The sequence below is a fragment of the Amphiura filiformis genome, chromosome 9 (assembly GCF_039555335.1).
Source record: "Amphiura filiformis chromosome 9, Afil_fr2py, whole genome shotgun sequence".
NCBI lineage: Eukaryota > Metazoa > Echinodermata > Ophiuroidea > Amphilepidida > Amphiuridae > Amphiura > Amphiura filiformis.
Window position 1 is genome coordinate 53,480,219 of NC_092636.1, and position 15,160 is coordinate 53,495,378.

General features: G+C 33.5%; 1 protein-coding gene across 2 annotated transcripts in view; it reads right to left on the bottom strand.

The window, feature by feature from the left end:
- The window catches only part of LOC140161163 (arfaptin-2-like), a 56,637-nt gene that overhangs the window by 13,513 nt on the left and 27,964 nt on the right, over nucleotides 1–15,160 (bottom strand). Inside the window, exons 3-4 of one of the 2 annotated variants that reach the window (XM_072184598.1) lie at nucleotides 14,380–14,397; nucleotides 925–1,164 (exon numbers count right to left, since the gene is read on the bottom strand). In XM_072184598.1, the coding sequence (XP_072040699.1) occupies nucleotides 925–1,164; nucleotides 14,380–14,397 (258 nt within the window). The remainder of the gene's footprint in view (nucleotides 1–924; nucleotides 1,165–14,379; nucleotides 14,398–15,160) is intronic. The other variant, XM_072184600.1, reaches the window with a different exon arrangement.

The window sequence follows — 15,160 nt, forward strand, 5'->3', positions numbered from 1 at the left end:
GGAAGAGTGTGAAGCCAGTGGTTCATCAATATTGAATGAGGAATATATCATGTTAGATACTTGAGGCATAGGTGCTTGGATTGACTCCTTGCATCACTAATAATTCCGCTGGAGTATTTAAATAGACATTTACGCATAAAGCTACAGCAAAATAGTCAAGTACAAGTACAGTGATGTGTGCAGTGGGTTGTTGAAGTGTGCGATATGCCAGTATCCTTGTGTGTGTACTGGTCAAGCATATAGCATAAAGCAAGGTGAGCTGCTAGGTACAGTACATTTTGTATTCTGCCTTATACACAGCCCACAACCTCTCCCAATTCTATATTCAAAACTTTTGAAGGGTACATGTAATTGATAATAAATTTTTAAACCTATGAAAAGACATACCTCAAATTTTCAGTCGTAACTTTAATTTACATGTGGACACCGGCATCCCCAAGTGTGGGATCAGTGACCTTTTGGACACCTAAATTTTGTGTTGAGATCCTAAATGTAGGTTTAAATACCAAACAGATGAACTTTCATGCAAGTGTACTTATATCTGAGACTAGTTGGTTTACTAGTCTCAGCTTGTATGCATGTATTTGTGTAAAACTGAAAATGCAACAGACACTCTCGTCTTTCTCCAAAATAACTAGTAATATAATCATCAGCATCCAGGATGACCATAATGTGATACTTGCAATAAGCTTCAAGTCAGTGGAGTCCCTATGTACAAGCAGTCAAGCTAATTCATACAAAACATATTCATGGTTAAGGAGTTATGCATTACTTTGACTGTGAACAGGTAAAGTAGTATGTGAATTATACTATCATCATTCAGAAAATAATTGATGCCTTCCATATACTACAACCACAACCACTATACTAAAACAACGAAGACCAAGAGACATCTCATCTCCTTTGTTCTATTCCATCCCTTACCTAATTTCTCTTGAACCATCTGTCTTGTACACTTATATGTTGATATGCTCCAAGTCTTGATGGTGTCAAATTTAGCTTTGGCGATAGCGCTGGTGCTCTCCCCACCTGCTGCGGCAACATCTTCTGGACTTGGGGTAAAGCCAATACCTTGCATGGGTTGTTTGGAGCCAGATGTAGGTGATGTTGGCAACACAGTAGCTGCCTGGTTTGTGCTGCCTACTCTGCTGGCCTGGGCTGTTCCTGTAACAAAACCATTGAAATCATTAATGACGTGTACACACATTGAAATACAATTTCTCAAAAAGCAAAATTTACTACTTAACTTTAGCTTTGCTTTAAAGGTCTCATCTCACACCCAGAGAGTTATATACATACATGTATGTTTTATGGGACTCTGCTGTCAGCATCATTAAAATTTCAAGTTTATATCACCAAAACTATATTAAAGACACAAGAATAGATCCATATGGATTTAAAAACCTCAAAAGAAAGACCTGGTCAATTAAGATCCTCGTGGAACATATAAAAGGTTAAACTGTTTTAAACTTTATAAAGAGCTGTTAGTAAACTACTTATCCACCACAAAACCTGTGTAGTAAAGTGCACAGCATTTGTAGTCTGAGCTTTTAATCATTGCATACTCTTCATCTTTGTTGAGGAATATCATAGGATAAAAGCTCACAACAAATGTGTGCCCTGAAGTTGAATTCCATTGTCGCCTTAGACCTAGAGGGAAATGGACTCCCACCCCACCCTTAGCTGTCAGAATGCCCATGAGGTTAACAGCTGATAGCTACGCATATATGAAGTACAAATAGTCAAAATTCAGCCAGGTAGCAACATTACGTGATAAAATGTGAATACTCATTCACCTTGCACACATGTTCTTGCTGAGGCAAGTAAATATCATAAATGCTCAGAGTTATTTGCAGTGTGTCGTGCATAACGAGCATGTACACACTGCAACATTTTGACCTTTTGCATGTAAGACATGGCTTCTCATGTACTGCTGTGTTGTGCATGTACATGCGACCGGGGCACATGTTGTGATCAAAGAGCGTATGGAACTCTTAACATTTGTGATACCGAGTTCACTAGGAATGCGGCTGATTTCACTGAAGCATGTTAAAGTTGCTGGCACAAATACATCTCCTGTACAAGATTAGTATGTTCTCAAATAGGATTTAAATGAAAGTATATATGATAGATATTGCTGATAACCACTCATGACACTACATTGGAATTTTCTGAGAATTGAAATCTCAGCACACCCCTTCATTAAATCTGAATTGCACAGCCAGTTCAATAAGCAAGTCTTTATAATTTATACTGGACTGTTCAAAGGTCTCTATGGAAAACGTGGTGATGTAAGTAATCACTCTAGTAACATTTCCCCATCTCCACACAATCACACTAGTGATTTTATTCCTATCTTCATTGATTGAATGCTGTAAATGAACATATCCATTTAAGCCTAACATTTTGCCATTTGTCAATGCTATTGTGCAGTGGAAATGATGGACACACAAATAAATTTGGCCTTGATTCAGTCTGTGATAGAGACCGTAACTATATTATCCAAAGAGAAACTAATGGGACCAAACAAGGGAAGAGGCTTAATGCATCATACACTGGAACATAGAAACACTTACAAACTAGTGCACATGATCAAATTAATTTTGCTTTAATAACTGCAATTCTTAATATACCAATATACAGAGGAAAGAAGAACCACACATTGCACACAGCACAAATTTTCACAAACAACATTTTGGTGTCCTTAAACATGACCAAACATCAATGCTTGCTGCAGTATGGAACATAACAAGGATTTGTATCATGTGAGGATTACATGATCGCTTGGATAACAAGGGTCTTTGACAGGGACTATAGAAAAATTACATAATTCGTGTACATCGTGGAACATAATCTATGCGTGGCTCACGTTGGCTGTGTGTAGTAAGTTGTTGTACGCAGATAACCTCGCTAATATGGACGCGGTGCCGTAGAGTAGCGTCTTTGACAAAGACTAGCTTTGATGGAAATTAGCTGAAATCGGGTTATACATTTTGCAATTCTTACATGTAATTTGTCTGCCAGCAATTACAGTGAGCAGCAATAATACTGACTGTATCAAATTGTGAAATTATCCCTACCCAGACAATATTACAAGAATTTCATATTATGTATGTAAATTAATTAAAAGATTAAGTTTGTAACCGCTCATAACAATCATAGTTCTTTCAACTCATAACATCTCAAATCTCTACATATTATGCAAAATTGTAAAATGAAACAGATTGACAAATTTTACTTGAATATATCATTGCTGTGCATCATATGCAACAATATATTAGCTTTGCACAGACAGGACATTATAAACTGCCCTAATAATATTCAACCCAAGCTATTAAACCATAACCATCAATTAATCAATAGATGAGTCATTAAGATTTTGTAATTAATCTGTTACACTATATTACCATCATCACTTGTTGAGCTCACATGCCATACCAACTCCACTACACAAGTAGCAATATTTCCAATATATTAATAAACTGGGGTTATCACACCCATACCATCTGTCTAACCCAAGAAAATGTCCTCAACAGATAATAGGCATACAAATTTCTTCAATAATCAATGTAATTATTGAGCTAATATGACTTAAAAGTGCTCATTAATATCCAACTTTTGCCAATATTTTGCTCAAAAACAATGCATACATTTTTATTTCACAGAATATTGGGTTTTAAATTTGGCCAAATTGTTCATTATGACATTTAAAACCCACAGAATATTGAGTTTTAAATTTGGCCAAATTGGTCATAATGACATGGAAAAACAGTGGCATAATGACTTCCAAATAATTTGTACATAATTAATTAGCTAGTCATCCCTAATTTGTAATAGTAAATTTGCCTCTGTAAATGGCATAACTGCTAACATCTAATATCCTAAATAGCGTAATACCACTTTTTAAATCATGATGAAAAATACTATTTTAACACTAGGTTAGTCATGTCCATATTGCTTATTAATAGAGGCCCTTTTCCCTGATTGCGACCACAGTAAATGGCTTAAATGTGTAATCCCCATTGGGAAATACCAAAAATATGAAATTTGGACACCAGAAACATGAGGACGAAGGCAAAAAAGTGCTGGTACTTTATCCTTGATCATAAAATAAAATTGCTTTTGTGTAAAATGGATCGCTGTAGTGAAAAATAATGCAAACATGCTTTTCTGTACAGTAAGTTATTGTAAAGCATTGTCAATGATGGCAGCAGAAAAATGCAGAATTTGAAAAGAGACATTTGCCCCTACCTTTTGCTAATTTTTGACCTACAGACATGGTTGACCCCTCATTTTTTAAGTTAAATAATTACCTTTTTAAACAAAATAACTTCCATGTGAATATCCTACTTGGAAATTTTGTGATCATTCCTAACTAGGTATGTCTCAGACTAAGAGCTTGTGAAGATTTAAAAATTGTCATTAATTTTAAAAAGTGTTCTTCATCAATTCTCAAATATGCTTTGTAACCAGAAAATTTAACCCTAAATGGCAATTTTTGAGCTCAAGAACAGAGATCCCAAATGTCAATATAGCCAAAAATGGGCTCCTAAATGGTGATGTAGCCAAACTGGACTCCCAAATGATGTTGACACTATATATGCTCAAAATCCGACCCTAAGTTTTATTAACAAGGATAAGGATGCATATCCCATTTTATATTTGAGCAACACCCCGCCTATAATTTCAATAATTACATTAAATAATTGGTTTTATTTGTACAAATGTATTTTCAAATTGTCAGTAAAAATCTACCTTTACTTAATAAAAGGAACAAAAAAAAAAGCTGCATAGCAATTTGTTCAGCATCTTTGAATAATTGAGTTCCTTTTCATCAGCAATGCTGTCAACCCATGCAGGACCCCATTTACTAACCCTTTGCTCCATGTGTTCATAGATAAATACCATAAAACTGCAAAAGTGCAAGGAGCCACACTGTGGGAGAAAAAAGTCTTTTTTTTAGTGTTTATTCAAAAGGCAACAAAAAAAAACCCTGTTCTACGGGCGGGCAGACTTGGCAAGTAGAGTCAGTCGGGATTTTATATTTTTTTTAATTCTTGAATTTTTTTTTTTCTGGAAAAGGCAAAATGACACTGACAAATCATCAACACTGACAAATCATCAAAAGCTTGAAAAATCTGTACTTTTTTGCATTTTTCCCACTTCGGGGAAAAAAACGTCTGTTTTTAATTTCAATTTTCATACAGCTAAAAAAATCCCAATAATGCAAAATCTGTGTCAGCAGGGACCGTACTAACAGATTTTTCCCCTTTGCCTAAGCACCTAATTTCTGTTCAATGATAATAACTACAGAGAGAGAAAGAAGGAAACCCTGGATTCCTTAGGGAATGAATACAGTTAGTTAGCAGAAGATCTTTACTACCAGATAACTGAGGCATGGATGATACACTGTTATGATAACAACACATACCATGCATCATGAAATGTTGAATATTTAATATATGCTAACACTTTATGTGATAGGGTGAATAAGGTTTCAAAGTGTGCAAATTAAAAAAAATTCACAAATGCCTTGTTTCATTTTCTACGCACCTGGGGTTCTTACGTCTAGACATGTTAAAGAAATTAAAATATATTGACTAATTTCAGAGTAAGATTGATCAATGTAAATTAAGAATAATATTCTCAAATTGAAATGCCCATACAAATGTTTTTATAACATTCAAAAACATTTGTAAAAACTTGCTGCAAAACATTCTAAAATAATGTTATTTTATTTTAGTGTTGACAAAATAAACAAAATAACAAGACCTTCATGTTATTAAAATGTTTTGACCAAAACCAAAACACGTTTATAAATGCGTTTTGGGTTTGGTCAATATTACACATTAAAACATTTTAACAAATTTTTTGTTAGCTTATAATTCAGGATAAATTATAATGCAGTATAAGGCGTGTTTCTATTGGGACCGTTTACCGGTAAAAAGACGGTAAAGGGATTATTTCTGCTCAATAGAAACTGACCTTCCCCGCTATTTACCGGTAAACAGGGGCGAGTTTTTGCGATAACGTTTTCCTTCTTGAGGAAGGAAAATAGCGGACGCGCTTACGATAACGTCAATAGAAACTCACTCCGTTCGATTGAATGCGCATACAGGGAAGAAAACGGAAGTTGAGTCGCGAAATTGACAGGCTCTGCATCATCAATGAGCTAGCTTGTTTATGTATTATACCATTCCGTTCGCAAAAATTCTTAGGCCTAATCACATACAAATATTTGACTCACTTGCTATATAAATAAAGTAAATATTCATAATGCATTATCCCTGCATTATACATATTATGCTAAATATTCAACATGAGTTATGATTTATGATCCTAGTAAAAGCCATGAAATAAAACAACAACAACAACATCAGCGGATGAATCCAGCTGTGCATGCGGAAAAAAATAGAAATCAACTCGGATCCGCGGCGGTGTGTGCTTCAGAAAATTGGAAAGATTTCATGAATTTAATATTATGTTGTTGATGTTAAATTACTGTTCGCTAAAAAGAATTAACTGAAATTAAACTGTGAAAGATTAAATTCTAAGACCTATTTTTTTTTTTTTTTTTCAATACTGAGTACTCACGTCGATATCACTTAGGTGGATTTCCCAATGGCGTAATTTGATGTACGAGAACGAATGAAAACGCTAATAAAAAAACATTATTCTTCAGTCTTCTTTTCTCATGTTTACTACCTCATTTTTAGCCAAACAATTAAGAAAATACTACAATATTAAAATCCACAATGCTTTGCGATTGACCCGGGATTGACCCCAGTGCACGACCTTTCGCCGCAAACTTTAAAGGTGTGTCAATTGACGCTGTTCATCGAAAGTGTTTACCGGTAAACAACGTGCAATGGAAACTGACCGTTATCCGCCTTTCGCCGCTATTTGACGGCGAACAGTTTTACCGGTAAAATGCAGGGGACTCAATAGAAACACGCTAATAGTCTAACTAGATAATTAATTTGAGTTCTTGAATGAAGCGCAGGGTCAGAATTTCGGCGAGCATCTGAGAATATATGTATATATTTGTAATATATAGTTAATCAAAACAGCTGAATATATTTGCACCAAGATATGGTTGCGTCACAAACTTGTTCCACGGATGTGCGCTTCCGCAGTGCGAATTATCTTCATCCAGATGAAGCAGCACTTTACCGGAAGAAGAATCAATTCTCCCAAAGATTCTTGTGAACAGATTTGCGTGAATCAAAGTTGATTCTCGCAAACTTTTATAGTTTACACAGAAGATGATCAAATGATTCCCGCAAGAATCAAGATTAATTCTTGCACTGTGAAACAAAATTTGACCCTGAAGTGAGTTGTTTTCTTCTCAGGCCAAAAAAAGAATTGCAGAATTTTTTTAATTTAAAATTTAAAAAAATAAATAAAAATTTCTAGAAAAATTTGGCGAAAAATTTTCCTCAAATACCAAAAAAATACCAAGTCAGGAATAAAAAAAAAAATTGCATTTCGCAGTTGTTTGCAAACCACTCGTGAGCTTTGAGACTAACTTTTATTTTTTTTGGCCTTATAACCCACACAAGTGGTTCCAGAGGAGGTCCCTGTGTGTTACTCATATCCGCCCCATTCCAGGGAGGTGCAGAGGGTGTGAGATTTTGTGCCATTGCTTGGGAAAAGGGTTAATGACAAAATGCTGTCTTATTTCATGCCTTCAATATACCCTGCGCTCATTATGTTGAGATGATAAACTATGGTGTCATAGATAATGAAAACAAGTTCTAGCAATCTAAATATTGGCTAATTTCAAATGACTAATCCTATCACAGCCTCCTTATGATAATATCAATTGAATTTATTTTCGCACATAAAAATTTGCATACAATATTCCATGTGCCTTTTCTATGCTATATGCTTTAAATGTAATAAACTTGAAATCCTTCTTGTGTCTAGACATTTAAAATTGAAAGATAATTTATCAAAATTAATTTTTTGTAGCGGAGTAATTAATGTAATGATTGTAACTTAGGGACTTTGTTATGCTACTATATTAGAGACATTGATGTCATAGACAGTCTGGGGGCCAATAATGACTGTAACTTAGGGTTTTTGTTATGTTACTACATGTATATTATTATTAGAAACATTGCTGTCATTAGACAAAAGGGCAAATAATTGTTCTATCTCGTAAAATTAAAAATACACAGGTGTTTATGTACAAATTGTCAACAGAAATCAGGAACCTGTGATCCAGATGATAACTTCTAAAATCAAATGTTTACCTTCCTGGCCTAAACTGTTTAATAATCATTTTATACATGTTTATTGCTATTTTTAGATACCGCACTGCACTGAATAATGTAATATTAGTAATAGAAAACATCCGGTACACATGTAATTGTGCCTGCCAAACTATCCTTGTATATTAATGTCACCAATTTCCTTTTATAAATTCAAAAGCATATACTTTTCAATCATAGTTCAATATTTATGTACAGAGAGTACATGAAAACATCTGCACTTGGTTCAAGTTGGCTGGTTATAATACAATTTAATTACAGAACAAATATGAATGTGTAATATATCAAATTTGTAATAAAAAAACAATCCATTCATTAGTAAACTGTAATAATGCTACATGTCTGATATCAATATACACAAAGGTTAACAGTAAATTTGTTCACAAAATTTGCTGGGAACATCTTTTCATTATAGGAAAATTTCATGATTATCAACAAATCCAGAATTTCCTTTAAAATCCAATACAAACTCATACATTAAAAAATATACCATAAATAGATTTTAGCACAAGCAGTTCAATATGCAATCTGCAGCAATGTACATGTATAGTGCTATCTACCGAAGATAGCACACACATACAAAGGTCACACATGTTTGTATTGGCAGTGATTAATAAGCTTAATAATCAATCGTTAAATATTCATCCTATTCAACACATCGGAAAAAGAACATGTGCCTGATTAATTCCAACATTAAACACATTTCTACACTAGTGAGATGACCAAATTATTTTTAGGTAGGCCAATATGATATAACACAGGTGACTCACTCTCACAAAACTATGCACAAGTTGTATTTTTGATATTTCATGATTTTAATATCAACTTATTATGAAAACCATTACATGACAAGCTTTAAAATATAAAAATTATATAAATAGCATGAATATTTTTCAAGATATATCTTATATTATTGCCATATTTTGCCATTATTGATATTCTGGGAAATGGGCCAATTAGTTTTCACAGGGATTATCATAGTTTAACTGTTTATTATTGAATAAACAATCCTCATTTTAATAAGCACTTTGAAAAATTTGAAAGTCAATTTTTAAGATATTTTAATGGATAAAAATATTTGATGCAACATGTCTTCCTTATTTAATCTATTCCCATCATATTTCCAGTTATGTTTAAGCTCTAACTAATGTTTGATGACGTAAAAGCAATAATATATTTCCACCAGACATTCTATATAACATATTATCAATTTTATGTTATCAAACATTTATTAGAACATTACTTGAAATATAATGGGAATAGATTAAATAATGAAGACATGTTACATCAAATATTCTATGTCGAATACTCATGAGTCTGTAGCGGCCTTTAGTCACACAGTCAAATACCTAGAAATTAGGAAATCAAAAATTTGAATTTTTTTAAACAGAAATTATGTAATCGTTACAAGCTTGAAACTCAAAATGTTTAGCGACTTATTGCGGGTTTTGTGGGAGTGTGTCACATTATGAGCAATATTTGATAAGGTGAAATTGGTTGAATTACTTGAGGGAGGTAATCTGCATGCAAATTACAGGGATTTTGTTAATGGAAGCAAATTTAAGTGGCAACTTTATACTCCTGGTACAAATTGCCCTTTTTAATTTCCCAGGATGAAACTGAAATAAAACAAGATATGCATCGGGAGATGTTTACGTCAATTTGATCTGACAAAATTTGGTGTTTATCTCTGACATAATCAGTAACTTGTATGAAATGGCATGAATCTTACATTACGATTAAGTGGTTGTGAAATGCCACTGCACTATGCACGCAGTACGGAGTGGGAGGCAAGGGATGCTGTTTAACTACTTTAGTAGTATGAATATGGTCATTTTCACGGTAAAGGGTGTAACTTTTGATTTTTAGGGTCAAAATTTCAAACCACTTAAATATGTTTCTGTTGACTGTAATCATGCATAGAAGCAACTTAAATTCCAGTAAAATAGTGTTTCAAGGCTTAAACCTTTTGATTTCTGATAAAAAATTTGACATTTCCATAACATTTTGGTTAAAATCTAAGAAAAAATGTATTTTACATAAGCTCAGAAAATTATGACATGAAAGCTGGAATACATGTGAAATCCCATTCCAAAGTAAGTCAACAGATATAAGTTAAATTTTATACCATGTTTTGCTATGTTTGTAATTGCAATTTTGAAAATTTTTAACATCAAGGGTCATTTGCAATGGAAATTTCCCAACCTTAAACATATTTTTTAAGTTTTAATTGGGTTCCTAAAATAATTTAAATGTCTAACTTCATGTACAAATACTACTTGATGAAAGGAACCTCCCAGCCAAGTTTCACAGAAATTTGAGTTATTTTTAGAATTGGCAATTCAAGCGATTTGTGTTTCGGAGGCTTCAGTTAACAACACAGGTGATCATAAAAGTAAAATATTTGGCTAACTACTACAAGTTGACATGAAAAAATAGGTAAAAAATATCACAATTACCAATTTTCATGCTTTGCTTCTAAGTATTGAATTTCAGTTGTGACAAAATTAAATTATCACAGCAAGTCATTTTTTTGTTTGGAGGCTTCATGTTTACAATGGTTAAACATGGCAGAAGTAGTTTTTTTGAAAACAACACTGTTGGGATCATCTAAGCTGTTATTTTCTTGTGTGTATTGAATCAATGATTCTATGCGGCAGATATTGCAGATTTATAACATGATAATTTTTTCACCAATTTGTTAAGTATGGTGTTATTTGCATGTGAAGCCTCCGAAACGGGCTTTCTTGGATATCAGTATATTTTTCAAGCATTAACCATAATATCAATTTTTTTTTAAATTTATGACATTCTGCACATATCATGCAACAATTACAATGCAGATATCAATATGGAACATACCAATTTAGATATGCATAGATGATAATTAAGTTTACTGTTGTTTCGGAGGCTTCATTTGTTTCGGAGGCTTCAATTGTTAACGGAAAGTTTGTATTGGGTCCCATTTTCAAACGGTGATATATATCTCCATGATTTAAAAACAAGTGACTTGAGGATCTACTTTGCTACATTTTGATAAATAGATTGGATGAGCTCTTTTATTTATATTTGCCCAAGCTTGCTGAACAGTTTGTTTCTGAGGCTTCAAAAAAGTTAACGGAAAATCGGCTCTTTGAAGTCAAGATTTTATAAAAATTTTAAAAGCTTGCAAATCAACTAATTTTTGTTACCCATTTCAAGTTAAGATATCAACTGTTATGAATCAAGAAGAAGTGAAGAAATAACCAAGAATTATGAACCAAAGCTATACCCACAAAGTTTGTTAACAATTGTTAACGGAAAATGAAGCCTCGAAAGCGACAAATATCAAGTCCGGTTCTCAAAAATACAGGGCTGTTCACAATTAAATCTAATGTGGCAGTGTTTACTGAACATATGACCGTACTTTCAGGATAAGAAAAATTATCCATGAACTAACTGAAGAAAACACAGGGTTTTACAAAAATGTTACTGTTTTTTACAGTTTTTCAAAATGGCAATATTAGGTACATTTAAGCCTGCTAAAACTGAACGCAGTAACTCCCGAAGATGATTATGCTACCCAAGGTAGCTGCTAACTAGATGACTTATGTGGCCAAAAATCATGGAATTCTGTGGCTTTATTAGAAAACTACGGATCAAAATGTTAAAAATCCAAAGTTACACCCTTTATCGTGAAAATGACCATATGCATGAGCCTTATCTGAGCTAGATCTTCAGCAACATTATAGAAGGGACCACATTGTACATTTTGATTTCTCCTAGTTTCATAACAGTTTATATATTTATATGCCTGTCCTTCTTGGAACCAATGTGAACTTGCTGACAATGGTACATTTTATACTTGAATACTAGAACTTATTCTCTGTAATTTTTCATAATTCTTTATGGTTTTTTTTTTAAATCAAAACTACATTCATTAAACCCTTTACTTAAAATCTTTCATGAGCAAAACATTAGGCAACAAAAGAGATGTGAATACAATTAATTTACAGCCATGCTATTGTGAAATCAAGCAGTTTTTGTTTAATCCATCTTTATTCAAGGAATGGAAATGGCAACTAAGGAATTTCAGTAATGCCTCATGATTTCAACAAATCAAAATTGCCAACAGTTTTCTTAAGTCATATTGATATGATGCTTGAACATCCCACACTCAAGTTTCACTCGCTGTTTCACCCTACACCAACAGACATAAAGATCACTACAACTTCAAGCTCACCACACAAGGTTTTATCCTAAAAGTCTCTGATGTGTTTTTCTTTGATTCTTACGTACTGTTTTTGCACACAACATTCTGTGCTTAATATACACATGTCTGTTAGTAAAAAGTATACGATCACCCACACAATCGTCTCCTCACTTAACACACAACCTGGGGTAAAACAATCGTATCTCTTTCCACTTAAGGTTTTGGATCACTTGAGACAGTTTAAATGAAGTCCATCTGGACCTACCATTTGACAAAATACACACTTTTGACCTTTGGGATTTCATTTTGAAGCTACATCATTTAGAAACATCATTTGATGTCTACTCGTCTAGAGTCCATTTAAACATCACTGGCATTTGACAAGGTGAACCACAAACGGTATTGATTTTACCTATCACATTATGTGTTATTCTTTACTTAATGCTGAAAATGTGATGTGGCAGATCTCAAAAGACAGCTTTTAGAGGTGGGTTTATGACTGTATATTTTCTCCTTTATGTTGTTTAAAAGATCATAGCATTTGCACGAAATATTCATTATGATCATTGCTATTTTACTGGACACAATTATGAATCTTCAAATGCTCATGAAATTCAGTAATTCTTTTAAAAAAATTCCCTTATTTTAAAGCCACTGATGAATAGCACATACATTATACGAGCATTACAGTTTACAGGAAAGTCACTGACCACTATGGATCATGCGATGAATTAGCATAATTCATGGATGCAGCTCTTTAGAGCCTACATAGAGCCTAACCAGCCTACATATAGAATAACCATCACAGCCAGGATTAGCTCCCTGAGTTTTGTATAAAATTGACTACAAATATGCACTATTTCTATTGCAAATAATACAATAATGGTGCTCAAAATAATAGAAAGTTCTGGTCTTGATTTATAGGCTTAATTAAACCTTTAGACCTACTAGCTACATAGGATAATGTATGGATAAGTACTTTTCTGACAGCTCTTTTCAATATAATAATAATAATCCTAAAATAATCGTTAAGAGGAAAATTGAATTATTCAAATTTTGGAAAATTTATGGAAAATGTGGATGGCAGGATGTCTCTAACATGTATATTTTGCTAGTCTATCACCCTTATTCATATAACACGTACAGAATAAATCACAATATTAGCATAAAAAAGAAATATGTTCGGGTGAAAACAATTTTCACATTTGACATCAAAAATTAAGTTGTATGAATAAATTGTTTCACCCTATCATACACTACTCAAAAAATGTAAAGGATCAGAAACTGACAAATTTTGGATTCTTATCTGTCTATCATGTCTATCTCTGTGCTGACCAGAGTCTGTTTCAGTGGCATGGCACTTCAGTACTCTGTGGCTTAAGTGTTCTGTTACCTGAAAAATATTGAATGATATGACACTCATGATATAATTTACAATTGAAAAATGCAAATAAATAAGTCTGATCTTCTTAATTTTTTGATAATAATAATAATAATATTCCTCACAATACATTCAACTATTTTGTAAAAGAATTGATGAAACTGATTTGTGTCTGACACTTGTGCATGTTTGGGCATGTGTAGGAAAGTTAGCACTAAAAACATATGTCTAGCTATGGCAATGCTACAATGTAGTTGGATGCTATACATTGTATACAAATAGTATACAAATAAGACACAAATCAATTTATCATTCTACCTTCTTTTAATGGGCTATTCCAGTTGATACCCATGTACCTATGGAAGACATGACCTTAATCTTCCAAACAGGAGGGAAAATGAATTTCAAATGAGGTTACCTGAATGGGTAACTCCATTTGAAATCTACACCCCCTGTGTCAGATATTAAGGTCATGGCTTCCATAGGGAGTGGATGAATTCAACTGGAATAGCTCAATATGGTTAGCTTACTTGGATGGTCACCATCATCTGTGTACAGGAGAAAATCCACACCATGAGTAGACAAAAGAAGGATGTCATCAAAAGAAAAGAGAAGGGTAGAGAGAGACAAGAGTGCACTATAAGTTAATAAAGAGAGATTAGTTCAAGACTGACCTATATTGTATGGCTGTAATCAGGATAAAACTACATTGTTTTAGAACAGGTTAGTAATGTACAGGTGAATGAGTGAGTGAGTGATGGACTCTGAAGTTTATCCCATAGCTGCCTTGTTTATAAGGATGTACAAAATAATTTGTTTAATTACATACACCGGTGACTCTTGTCTCTCAATACTTACTTTCAATACAAACGTTTTTTGAAGAATAGCCAATACATGCATTTTAAGTGCTTCACAGTATACATGTGGGCAATCTTGGATGCAACCGAGACAGAATGATTGGATCAGTCCGGGGCTTTCTGACGACGCATTTTCATGGTTAATTTGCCAGATTCCAAATGTACCAAGGGGAAACTAATTTGTTATCTCGCAAGAGGAGTCACTGTCTATATTTCTGTTATATTGTTTGAACGCACAGTCGCACAGGTCAGGTGAAGAACTTGTATTCTGCCTTATTGGTCCAGTACATGACTACATGTTCTTGCTACTGGTATGATGTAACCCAGTACTAACTTGGCAGATTTTTGTAACTGTACAATTCTGTAACCCAGTACAGTGTGTGTTGTACATACGCAAGAAGAACACACAGCATACCATTATGAAACTGAAAGCCTACAGGTAGCTTCTGTAGAT